This window comes from Electrona antarctica, assembly GCF_951216825.1.
Source record: "Electrona antarctica genome assembly, chromosome: 22".
Lineage (NCBI taxonomy): Eukaryota > Metazoa > Chordata > Actinopteri > Myctophiformes > Myctophidae > Electrona > Electrona antarctica.
Genome location: NC_136805.1, coordinates 31884825 through 31898330, shown reverse-complemented (window position 1 = coordinate 31898330; position 13506 = coordinate 31884825). Strand labels below are relative to the sequence as shown.

At 40.8% G+C, this 13506-nt stretch overlaps 1 protein-coding gene and 1 long non-coding RNA gene across 2 annotated transcripts; one reads left to right on the top strand and one right to left on the bottom strand.

Annotated features, from left to right (window-relative positions):
* Nucleotides 1-829: 829 nt before the first annotated feature.
* Nucleotides 830-2827, top strand: LOC306915989. Its single transcript, XR_013788909.1, has 2 exons — nt 830-1640; nt 1691-2827. It is a non-coding gene; the product is annotated as an uncharacterized lncRNA (long non-coding RNA).
* Nucleotides 2828-3654: 827 nt separating this feature from the next.
* armc7 (armadillo repeat containing 7) lies at nt 3655-7260 on the bottom strand. Its single transcript, XM_079493695.1, has 3 exons — nt 7023-7260; nt 6361-6504; nt 3655-4966 (listed from the first exon to the last, which is right to left on the bottom strand). Exons 1-3 carry the CDS (start codon nt 7093-7095, stop codon nt 4617-4619), a joined length of 567 nt encoding a protein of 188 aa, XP_079349821.1. The 5' UTR covers nt 7096-7260; the 3' UTR covers nt 3655-4616.
* Nucleotides 7261-13506: the final 6246 nt, after the last annotated feature.

The window sequence follows — 13506 nt, the reverse complement described above, 5'->3', positions numbered from 1 at the left end:
TCAGAGCCTGCCTTATTAAAATAGCCTGTAATACAATTTAACTAAACATTCCACCTTATTTCTGTAATAAACATGCATACCCATTAGATTAGATACATCTCACATTTGTTTTTCAATATGACCCCTGACGTTCAAGTGGGCATTTACATCTGGACAGTAAAGGGAGATTTGGCTTGCTGTTTTATGTTCTGTAAATGTCTGTCTCGACCACTATGACTGTATTATATGTTCACCCCATTGGCAGCTTCACTGTATACTGGTACTTCTATTGTTGAAGAGCTAAATCTTGTATGCTATCATGCTCATTGCCATCCCGTCATAGTTGTGGGAGCTCGTTGCTGCTGGGTGGAAACCTTGTATGTACAAAACAGTTCTTTTTTTAATTATCATTTTATAAAAACATTTTATAATAGCGAAAACAGTTGATCAGCTATTTTCACTAGTTTTGCTTGACACTCTTGTATGATGAAGTAGGGCATTAAATGACAAAAACTAAACAAGATACAAGGCTTCTGCCCAACAGCGACGATATGTAGCCTACCAAGCACACTCTCGCAAGGATACATTTAAAAAGCCTTCAATAAATACATGACAGGGCTATACATTTAAAAACAATTAAAAGCCACCAAACGCCGACCAGTTTCGACGGTCAGTCAAAAAGCTGTCTTTGTCAGGTAGTTTCACATACACAGGGCTTAAAGTTCTCAGTCCTGGGGACGGATTTCAGTCCTGAGGCTTTCATAGGGGTCATTTAATGAGATCAGTGCAGATTTGCAAAAAAAACATTTTCAGTCTTGGGATTTTTTTTTTGCTTTAAGCCCTGCATACAGTACTGTCAGTAAATGTAGAAGGTTTTACAGGGTAGCCACCAATATATTGATAAACTCTTTCTTATAGTTGCCTTCATAATTTAAGCGCTCCTAAAACCCTCCGTTTTGATTCTAAGGTATAGGTGAATTATTTAAAATGTCTCACCAACAAACCGTTGCTTCATCAGTACTTACACAGTACTGTGCATCTGTTATATTTTAACAATAGTAATTCAATACCATTCTGCAAAACAATCACATTACAGGTGCACTCTGCATTGCAGCTGCAATAGAGAGAGACATTTCTTTTGACCAGCAGTGCTTGAGAGTCATTTGGACATATTCTAAGATGGCATTAATATTGATGATTATTTGAAAGCTGCAATGCCTACTTTTGCACCACTAATCTTGATACAGTAATTAGAAGTGATTTGTGCCAAATGACATTTCTAGCGGTTTTCTGTTTTGCATTAAGAGCACAGTCATGTTAATTTGTGCATTATCTTTGCTGTTGTAGACGTATTAAACTCCTGTGGATCTACTGTCAACTGCAACAAAAGGGAAAAACCTGTCTAAGGGCTTTTATGTTTGAAGGTTCAAATGTTGCTACTGTATAATAAATTACATTTGGTTTTAGTATGTTTCATACCGTTTCGTTATCAGAATGCTTTGTCTCTAACATGGTCCCCAAAACCAGAGATGTGAAACACCGGCTAAATAGATCCGATTTTAACGACACACGTGGGTGCTCTTATGCACTTCGGCAAAGAGCAGAGGTGGCACCATTGCAGTCACTTTTGATGTGGCCCCTTCAACACAGTATTGGACTGAGTTTTAACGTACAGACTGATACAGTAGTTTCACATTTAAAGTGTCCCAAGATGCAAAGCTGTTTACACAAACCGGGATCGTATCCTCATTAGTCAATAGCTTTTACAACCTCCTAGGATTTATTTGTAGCCCTGATATAAGTGCTGAGTAAGGCCTAGGTCAGGGAGCTCTCCTCAGGACATTGGGGATGCTATTGGGTGGCAGAAAGAGAGGCTCAGTTGAAGGCATGGAGTAAAATGGGCCGATTGATCTTCAGCAGTTCCAAGTTCAAAAGAACGTTCCAAGGTCTTACATCATAGAGTACTTCAAATATATATCACTAGGTTGATAAAGATGCCACGTTTGACCGGTTTTGTTGCCAGAACACCACAATGTTCTTTGCTGCTGATAATGACACATGGAATGTTTTTTTATAACGCTTGTAAAAAAAACACTCTGAGCCTCCAAAAAGCTCAAGAGTCAAAGCATATTTAATATCTGATACATTTTCATGCATTCATACATTCAATCACACTATAAACTCCAATAGTGTGCCAAAGGCACATTTCCATTTTATGTTAAATGTAATGGACAATAAAGTTTTCTTAATCTTTATCGTCTAATATCCCTGAGATCATGCTCAAAATGTCCAAGTAATTGATAACCAATATTGGGGCCTGCTACCCCAGGAACCAATATATACTGTATGAACATGTAACATACACGTGCTATAATTTGTGCACTTTCAACATGTTTCTAACAATAATTAAATTAGTTTTTTCTACCATTGCAGCTATGCCAACAACAACTGTATTGTATACAGTAGTTTCTAACTTATTTTACCCTATCTTTATTTGAGTAAATAATTAGAAATATTTTAAAATATTTCAGTGTGCACCAACCTCATCCAAAGATGTGTGCAAACAAAAAAAAATTCTGATTGATCTTTGAAGCCCATGGAATCTTTTAGGTTTGCCATTATGGTCTTGTTAAACTGTGACCTTGTATGATTGCCTATAACATTTTTAACACCTAATTCTAACAGGATACTTTTCTGTTTTGGCCTCCTAGGTCATGAACCTTTGATTAAGAATACAAGCTAAAGCTGTAGCTCATTTTTTTGCTCATTTTAAAGTCATGCCAGGGGACAAGGTAAGGTATTAAATGTAGGCTTAGGCTGCCTACTCCGTTACATTTACTCAAATTAATTGTGTGTGTTAAATGTGTGTTTTAAAACACAATTCACAGAGAGGACACCTAAGTGTGGAAAAAATGCTTTGTTGACTAAAGTTGTTCTTGCCTTGCTTTTTGACTAAAGAAATGTTAGGTTCATGGCCAGGGGACAGGTTAGTGTAAAGACAAGTGCATCAGATAAGAGCGCAATTGTGGAATTTATGCAAAGCATGTAGATGGGGAGAGAACTGTGTTAAAGGGATATTTCACTTAAAAGGCTTATGTGAACAACCCAGACAGTTTTTTAGTTGCTGGATTCAATATTTAGATATTTGATATTAATTTTAGCTGCCCCCCTTCCTACCGTTACATTCATTGAAAACACCTGTCCATTTTTCCGGTGACTCATAATGCCCTCCTAATACGTGAGGTGTCCGTGTTTTTTTAATTACTTTTTTCATTTCTTTTGAATAATTCTTTTGGATGAAAAGAATCAGGGAAAGATCAAGGTCCCATACAAAAAAAAGAAAAAAGTAATCATGGGCATCACACATATTAGGAGGGCAGTATCAGTCACCAGAAAAAAGGGTGTTTGATTAATCTAACATTAACACACCTTAAAATTGAGTTTGAAGTTACAATGGGTTTTTTACAATGGGTTTTTTATAGGAAGGGGGCAGGGCAACTAAACCTGTTCACATAAACCTGAGTAGACGATAAAATGTTAACCGGTCAGTGACACACATGAGCAAGCATAGTCAAATAAGTGAAATAACCAACCAACCAATTAAATCAGAGAATTACATTTTTTCTATCCAGAACTTCTCTATGTTATAGAGTCACTTTGGCAAATACAAATGGACAGAATCAATTCAATTTAATTCAATATAGAAATAGAAGAAAAAAAACCTACTAAACCTTCTTCCACCACCATTAACTTTCATACAGATCTACACAAGGCCCATCATAAAAGTGTCCAGTTATCCTCTGGGCCCACTCCACAACTCAAATGTATCCAGTATCGTCAAACCTAAAGCAAAAAGGTAAGAAGTTACTGCCATCATGTGGCAAAAAAACGAACTTCTGGGGTTTCCCTGGCATTGACAGGCAGTGTAAGGTGGCTTTCTGGCAACGCAAGGTACTAAAAAACAGCTAATTTATTCCCGCCAGGCTGGAAGCGGCTAGTTCCAAATGGTGTGTAACTCTGAGAGTGTATGGAACCAAATGGACCGGTAAGGGTCCATTTGTACACTCTCAAGAGTTATGGGGGTCCTTGAAATGAAAAAGTTTGAGAACCACTGCACACTAAATGGAACAGAGCCTTAATTAGTATCATCGGTAACACCTGTGAAGGAAGTAGGGAAGCGGCCCGGAAGTAGGAAGAGTTACTCTGTGTGCATCAAGGGGCCAGTGCAAGGGGCCAGTGAGGCTATTCAACGTTGAAGCTCTGGGCCCTAGTGGTAGGAGGAGGGACTACAGGCGGACCCGTGGATTCATGACCGGGAAACCCCGTGCAGCTGGGCTTTAACACGTAGGACCATCAATCCCTACGTCACCCCGGACCTCAAATTTGAGGTCCGGAGGAGGTACTTCCGGCAGTCTTCCAGTTCAGTCTCTATCCTTTTATATACTCTATGGGCCAGTGAGGCTATTCAACGTTGAAGCTCTGGGCCCTAGTGGTAGGAGGAGGGACTTCCGGCAGTCTTCCGGGTGCTTCAAAACGCCACTGAGCAACTTCCACTGACATGAATAGCTGGGGGGGCGGAGCTTCGCGCCAGTTCAGTCTCTATCCTTTTATATACTCTATGGTGTGCATCCACGCAACTAGTCCTTGGGTAAAGGAATGCCAAGCGCCGTCTGATGCGTCCCTCCTTGCATCTGCTCCTTGGCCCGGGCAACCTGCTGCTCCGTGCAGCAGTCCTGTAGGAACACTGTAGCCAGGTTGTGCAGGCGGGGGCTCTCAGACAGCGAGAAGCGCAGCATGCAATGCAGAACGGCGGGATCGGTGGTCTCGGAACGCGACGAGGCCGTCGTGAGGTTCACGAGGGTAGTGATGGCCGACAGAACCGTCTCTTCTCTCCGGCTCGACAGGCAGGCGGTGACCAGGGGAATCCCACCACTCTGCAGTATGAGGTCCCGGCACTCCCGATCCATACTGAGGTTGCACAAGCCCCCTGAAAATAACAGCGGACGCAATCAGGGTTCCATTTGTAATAAACCAAAAAACAACTGACTAATTACTTAAGCTCTTTACTTCTTCGTATGACAAAATAACAAAAATAACCAATCCACAAGCTTATCGCATTAAGTGTAGTGAGCTTGTAGATCTGCTACTTTGGAAAAATTGCCCAAATGCCAGGGCTAATGTAGTAAACAAAACCGTAAAAAAAAAAACATACATTTTAATTCACTGTTAAATTGTGCTATTATCAAACATCTATACACTTGCTCACCAATTCTGGTTCTGCTCAAAACTAAACTAATTTTATTTTTGAATACATGAAGAAAAAGATTGAGCCAGATCCACTACTGTCTATGTTTTGATCAGTGGCCCTCTTAATTAATTTGAGGGTCAAGCCATATCATCTCCTTTGCACACTGCTGGCCAAACATTTGATCTTGCAACAGTGGAAATCAGTATCTAGCCCTCTGTTTCAGCAGTGGCTTAGAGACTTGGGCAATGTGCTACACATGGAGAGAATGAAGTTTCAGTATGCAATCAACAAAAAAGATCACGTCTTCCTGACCATATGGCAGCCCCTGTTGGATAGGTGGTCGGTCTCATGTGTGACCCCTCAAGTGCTTGAGAGCAGTTTGGGTTAATGATACTCTGTATAATATGTTGTACCAACAAGCGTCACATGCTGTCATATCCTTTGATACTCTTTTGGCTGGTGTCTTTCTTTTTCTTGTCCCCCCCCCCCCCCCCCCCCCCATCCCTTTGATTTCTTCATTGTACCTTCTTATTTATTGTCTATGTAATCTGTTTGAGGTAGGGTCTTTGTGAGTGAACTGAGTTCATAGTTTAGATGAGGACATAATGCATCATGTAAGAATTGTTTGGATGCTACAGTAGGTGACGGGTGTGCATCTTTGAAATAATATGTGCTGAGCATGCACTTTGAGTAACTTTATGTTGCACTTTGTAAATAACCTTGCGTCACCAGTGTTCCAAAATCGCTGTGTGAACCGGTCTGGAGCGGCAGGAAACCACAAAGCGGAATCAGAAGTACCCAAAATAAGTCCCCACGGTCCCTCTGATTCCACCTTGTGGTTTCCTGCCAGATGACTACAAATCATTGACTACAACATGACGAAAGTTACCATCCGCTCCTGACCAGATCATAAACCCGAAATGGGATGCTGCCCAGGCTACTTTGTAAATTGCTCTGGATAAGAGCATTTGCTAAATTCAGAAATTGTAATATTATAATTGCATTTAAGTGGGTAAAAGCAAATGTATATTTTGTGGCACAATCTAGTAGCTCTACAAAATTATGTATTTGTCAAACACGGTCATGTGACGAAGTATAAAATATGCGTGACATCATCTGTGATACTCACTCACCCATCCCGAACTCTACAAAGTTCCCGTTGTCCTCGGTGAGCATGTCCAAGAACAGCTCAATCACCTGCAGTCGCCTCAGATCCTCCATGTTTTTTGGGTCATATGCAAAATTGGCCAGGTTGGCCAACACTTGCTCCTTGGCCTCTGATACAGTGAAATTGGAAGTTTATTTGTTATTTATTTGTTCAGTAATAGGAGTTTCCAACTTTCCATCTCTTTATTAGACAGAAAATACAGGATACAGATTAAACAAGTGAAATTGGAAGTGATGACACAAAGAAATTAGCAGACAAAATTGGTAATGGAACACTAGTCTAAAAATGAAGCTGCTGATAAATAGGTGGTACACTGAAAATGTTAATTATTTTCTTTTATAGTAGAGATGGGGAGCCTCCTGTTACTATAAATAAAATAAAATAGTGCTTGCGCGCACACACACACACACACTTACTTTTTGGAATGAGGTTTACAGGGACAATTGGTTACCCCCCACATGCAATTCAAATGAGCATTAAAATCATTAAAATACAGCCCTACTAGTTAAAAATTCCACAGCACACCACTGCACGCACGCACGCACGCACACACACACACACACACACACACACACACACACACACACACACACACACACACACACACACACACACACACACACACACCTTCATTGTCGGTGTCCTGAAATTCAGTGACAAGTGTCTGCAAATACTGGAACCGGTCAGAACCTGCGGACATCGTGACTACAAACTACAATGTTTCGTTTGATCACATCATTTAAAGAGCTCTACATACGGAATCAATTCATCATTAATAAATGCAGTCTTGTGAATCGTCGGCATGATCGTGAGCAACCTTAGATACTCTAAGTGAGCAACGGATTGTTGTTTACAAAGTTTTCCAATCTGGTCCGTCCGTGAAATATGTCCCGCAAACAACGTCTCTATATTAAAAGGTTTCCGCCTGAAATAATCAATAATGTCTTTCGATAGGGGTATATACATTTGTTTCGATAAAATTCCAAGTGGATTAAAAAAAAGAAAAACAAGTATGCACGACCCCGTATGCACAATCAGGTATTTTGCTGTCTGTGGTAGACTAGACTCCAAGGAATCTTGAATGTTTTGGTTTGATATTGAAACGGAACGGTGTTGTTCACGCAACGGAAGTAAGGGGGAGGTCACAGCACACAATCTTTTTAGATATGTCTGTCACATTGTGTTATATGTTTTATGTTGGGTAGTTTGTTCATGAAAACCGGATAAAAACAGTTATAAACCGACCATACACACCCACACACAGCTTTAGTTCCAATCATGAAGCAATCAAATATGTCGTCTGGAAAGCGTTTAACCAAAACGATTTTGTTTGGGACCCTGATCGTTGGACTGGCGGCTGGGTTCTTCAATAGGTAGGCTGCCGTCTGTGTGTCTTTTCTTTTTCAGTTTCACCAGGCTGGAAATCTACAGGGCAGTTAGCTCTGGTCCATAGTCTTACTGCTCTTGCTGACGGCATTAGAGCTATGGTTCAGAGCTACAGCCTACAGGACAGTGTGGTTGCTTAACTTGCTTGGTTGTCTCATCTCTTCTGTCAATGTCTATCACAGGAGTCTAGCTGTCACTGTCACCTGTCACTTGTAATATGTAAAAAAATAAAAACACTGTGCACATTGGCAGTCGTTAAACTTATGCCACCAGTCACTCAAGTTCAAGAGTCAAGACTGTCACAATTCACAAATGGGACATTTGTGAATTGAAATATGAGACAATGCTTTTTTCCCTTTTTTGTCATAAAGCAAACAAAATGAACACATGCAAGACACAAAATGAGCAGTGCAGAAAAAATCACAACAAAACACTTGCTGATGGAGAGCTTTGTTAGTCTAATCTAATGGAACATTTGGCATATTATGTGTGCCTGTTTTTATGTAGCGTGGGGTTGTTGTGAGTCTGCACCCTGAAGAGGTAGGGGTTGCATATGACTTTCCAGTCTTTGTTTTAATACTTTGAGTGAAAACATGTTAAGACAATACCTCATGAATACATTTCTGGCGTGCCAGTCTTGCTGTTCCCAAATGTTCCTTCTACAGAACAAATCATTCATTCAATTGCATTATCTTATTATCTTTCGTCCAGACACTTGTTCTTTGAGGACATAGCTGACCTCAGGGCCCAGCAGCGTGCACGCAACAATGTCAAGCTGACAGAGGTACTGGAGAGGAGACAAAGGCAGATTGAAGAGCTTGCAGAGAAGAAGGCAAGAGGAAGCGGTTGAATCTACCACCCTTGACCTACTGGATCCTAGCCTCGGTTTCCAGACCTTTTAACTGGAGCCTAAGTGGAGCCTGGGCTTGGTGGGGCAGGCTTCACTACCCCTCAGGGATTCAGAGACTCACCCACCTGAGGACACTTGAATGTAGTGCTGCACGATTCTTGCTCAAATGTGAATCTCGATTTTCCTCCACAAGAATTGAGATCACGATTTTCACACAATGCATTCAAGTTTTATTTATTCTCGAAATTTCACTGAGTAATTAAACTCATTTTCAGTGTCGTCGAGTAATACAATATCATATAAAAAACGTCAGAATACACCAGTAGATCAGGAAAAGGGAAACAAAAGGTATACATGTGAATTACATAGGTTACAAAAAGCTAAGACAAAATTCAAAACGACCTTAAAACACTTACATATTGTGGGGATCTGTATGCTCACCAATTCACTTTTTTTTTGTTTAAAAAACATAGGAGATTCTTCACAAAATGAGATTGCATAGGTGTCTGAATCTTATTTTATTCGATTAATTGTGCAACAATACTTGAGTGACAAACAGACGTATCCAGGGGCTAGGGTTAAAGCCAAACATCTACCGCTAGGAATCACCCCCCCTTGGCCAGGGGAGATTCTGGACTTCAGGCGGAGCTACTATGCAACGTGTCACAGCACAAAGGCCCTGTATTGTTGACATTGTTTGGTGTGTGGGGTGGCTGGGTGTGTGTGTGTGGGTGGGGCACTTGTGAACACCAGACTTGTATCTCGTCCTGACACTATTTGATTCACTGCTGTGACATTCCGCTGGTGATATTATAGCACTAATTCAATGACGAAATAATTTACCAATAAAATGCAGCTTTGAGCAAATTAATGTTGTTTTTTTACATTATAATTATTTTGTGTCAAATGCAAGACATCAAATGACAGAAAAGTAAACTTAACACACACACATGGGTGTGATCGATAAAAATCAGAAAGCAGGGATAGTTATGAGTCCAATAGTGAAAGATGCAGAGTTGCATCTTTCCCAGATACTCAGAACATATACTCAACTATTGTCAAGCTGCACTGCCAGGAATGGTATCCACATTTTTTGGAACTTAGCTTGTGTATTCTATCCGTCATGATGGATTTGTTACAGCTTAGCAATGGAGAGCATCTCGTTGAGCTATCTCTTAAAACATGGACAGGTCCAGTTTATCAGTATACATTTTTTGGCAGCAACCTTAAGCATCTGTTTTTCGTGGGGAGGAACAAGGAAGGGCCCTTGTCTCATCAGAGCAACTAAATATTGCTAAACAGCAAACTGGCTGAATATCCCTTTCCAGTTGTCTGGAGAACCAATAAAATATATTTCCCCGGAAATGGGTTATTACTGGACACAGGCAGAAACGATGTGATAGAGAACCCTCTGCAATACCACATCTATCACTCATACTGGAGACTGTTGGGTACAATACCACATCTATCACTCATAGGGGAGACTGTTGGCTTGGGTACAGAGAACACTGCAATACCACATCTATCACTCATAGGGGAGACTGTTGGGTACAGAGAACACTGCAATACCACATCTATCACTCATACTGGAGACTGTTGGGTACAGAGAACACTCTGCAATACCACATCTATCACTCATAGGGGAGACTGTTGGGTACAGAGAACACTGCAATACCACATCTATCACTCATACTGGAGACTGTTGGGTACAGAGAACACTCTGCAATACCACATCTATCACTCATAGGGGAGACTGTTGGGTACAGAGAACACTCTGCAATACCACATCTATCACTCATACTGGAGGACTGTTGGGTACAGAGAACACTGCAATACCACATCTATCACTCATAGGGGAGACTGTTGGGTATAGAGAACCCTCTGCAATACCACATCTATCACTCAGGGGAGACTGTTGGGTACATTTTATTAAGTTTAGATTTGGAGTAATGCAATCTGAGCAATACTTTAAATTGAATCAATCTATTTTTAGAATGTATAGAGCAGCTCTGAATACTAGACAGGCCCTTCTCCCACAACTCATCTGATATTGAAATGCTCCTCTCAGACCACGCCTCTCTGAGATGACCAATGTCCACCGATGCCCCAAAGGCAGCAACAAAGCTAGAAACGAAATAATTAGAGTTTGGATGTGAGAATTAAGTCATAGTTATAGTCAGGGTTTGACTATATTCTGGGATATGTTCACTCACAAAGTGCCTAATGCTTGCAGAAAATGATATTTAGTCTGCAATTGAGCAAAAGAGGCCAGTTTATTGTCTATCTATGTAAAGATCTTCAGCTCCATCCCCTCCTCCAATCTGAAAATACACCATCTGTGCCTGGTTTAAATAATAGATTATGTGATATAGGGGTGTACACAGAAACATTACATTAGGCAGAGCAAAACCCTTTCTAATCTGGTTCTAATCTAATCTTCAGGGAGTTCCTAAGAACAAAATTATGATCTAACAGTTTATGTGAAGGCTGTGCTCTGGGAGAGAAGCAGAATTTAGCAGAGATGGAGTGGTTTTGTAGACTGCCATGGATTCAATCTTTAACCAGAGGGGGGCGTCAGAGGACCAGTCATCACCACGAAAGCCCCACTGCCAAAAGGTCAAGGCCCTTGCATTTGCAGCCCAATAGTAATGTTTAAATATTGGGAGGCCAAGTCCTCCTTCGCTTCGACACTTACATAATTCTGTGAGTTTTGGAAATGCAAGGCGTTTTATCTGCCCATATAAATTAAGTAACAATTGAATCCAGTTGTTTAAAAAAAGACGAAGGCATAAAACAGGGAGATTTTGGAACAAGTATAAAAACCTTGGCAGTGAGACCATCTTCATTGATGCGACCATTCATTGATAAAGGCGATAACTTCCAGTTTCTGATATTGCTTTTTAGCTTGTCTATCATGTCCAGGAAATTCCGTTAAAAAGCAATGAAACGAGTAGTAACTGATTCTAATGGAAGAGTGAGATTCCAAAAATGTCTGGATCAAATGATCACTTATAGGTACAAATTCACTACAACCTTGTAGATCGCCTATTTTTCATAATGTTTGCCTCCTTATATTACCGCTATTTGACAATTTGGCCAATGTTTGACCAGTTTTTTATAGTATAGTTTGTTGATTACTTTTGATGCAGTAGTGGTCTTTTTATGTGTGGTTTTTTTTTGGTGTTAAAGAGGTCTCAAATGTCCTTAATTGTCACTTTATTGTCATCTGTGGACGGCCACCCAAAATCATGTGCGGACCCCTTCTGGGGGTCCCAACCCACAGGTTGAGAGCCAATTTCACACTAAGTTCAAACTTTAAGCCTAGTTATAGCTTAAATGACTTTTAAGTCAAGATTTATGCATAATGCATTACTAAAAGCCATTTAAGCTATAACAAGGCTAAATTTGAACTTAGTGTGAGGTGGTGCAACCCCCCACAGCAGGTGCTTTGGGCTTTTAATTTCACAATAGAGGCAAAGAGTAGCTAGGCAAGTCGGCCTAGTAGCCTACAAAAAAGGTAACATTATTAAAATACAGAAATAAGTGCAGGTGAGAAAGGAAACCCATATTAAAAGCACCATAAAATGATTATATCTATATCCATCTCTATCCATCCATCCATGATCCATCCATCCATCCATCCTGAACCATCCGTATTAGTCTGTCTCTCGAGACAGACTGCTAGAGGGCGCTATTTTTCAGTTTTTCCTTTGTTTTGTCAATGGGTTCCCAGATTGTCCATTAAATGCTTGCATACCGTATACGCGCTGCACGCGCGCACGTGCACACTGTTTGTGAAATGTCACAGATCTCATAAACTTAAGTTATGAACATGATAAACATTAACACCAAACCAATGTGCTCGCCCCTGATGGATAGATTTATAGGCATTGGGGACAAGACTAAACCTCGATCTGCTCACTGGCTCAAATTGGAATGCGACGGACGAGGCAGCTGCCACATTCCCCAGAGCTGCTGGAGTTGAAAGAAGATCTTAGCTGCACTACTCTGCTTGCAGAGCCAACACACCCAGCACTAGCAGCCTGCAGCCACACATTCATCATCTGGTTGGTATTGGTAGGCCTACTACTCGCATGTTTACAAACCGTTGCTTGTTGTGATGTCATGTAATGTACTTTTACATCTCTTATAAGAACTTTTATTTGCTTGAGTAGGCCTGCCGGTATTCATGTGCAGTTTACTTCGACTGCCAAGTGTAAAATATAGGCCCTATAGTGATACTAAGTAGGCTAATTACAGCCTCTACAATCTAGTAGTAGCCTAATGCAGTGACATTTCTACCTATAGCCATGAAAAAGTAGCATGACAACACAACTGATAATAGTAGCCGCTACTGGGCTACATCATCCATCCCTTCTGTGTTCCTTCCTGTATGTGTCCCATCCACATCACAGATTGCCCACCTCTCAAAAGTTCTCTCAGATTTCTGTCATTCCATTTTCTCTGTAAGCCACAGAAAGTCTGTTTTCATTCATTCCTTGTGTTATATTTGCAGTTAATAAAGTGTAGGGTAGATGTTGCACCCTTCTTTGTCCTTTGTTCAGGGTTGACTGCAGGTGCGGTACGTGCAGGTCTCAAAACCTGGTAGAAAAAGGCTTGCAATCTTTAAGGAAGACGCTTTAGATAGATACTAAGAAAATATATTTTCGTGCTCATAAAGTGCTCCAAGTGCTCAAAGTGAGAAAATAAATCATACCTGTGTGAAGTGAGCGGTGGAACTATACTGTACTGAACTCCTAGACAGACACTTGTGCTGAAAAAGACAGCACACTGGTGTTACACTAAAAACTCAGTTTCCCATCATGCACCTGTGCACAGTGTGAAGCTCAACAGTGCCACTTTCTCACCTGTTGG

Excerpts from the sequence above, each read along its gene's own strand:
- armc7 (XM_079493695.1), bottom strand. The coding sequence starts at position 7,095 with ATGTCCGCAGGTTCTGACCGGTTCCAGTATTTGCAGACACTTGTCACT. Across the intron at positions 6,505-7,022 it reads TCAGGACACCGACAATGAAG|AGGCCAAGGAGCAAGTGTTG; the intron begins GTGTGTGTGTGT and ends TCACTGTATCAG. Across the intron at positions 4,967-6,360 it reads CTTTGTAGAGTTCGGGATGG|GGGGCTTGTGCAACCTCAGT; the intron begins GTGAGTGAGTAT and ends TGTTATTTTCAG.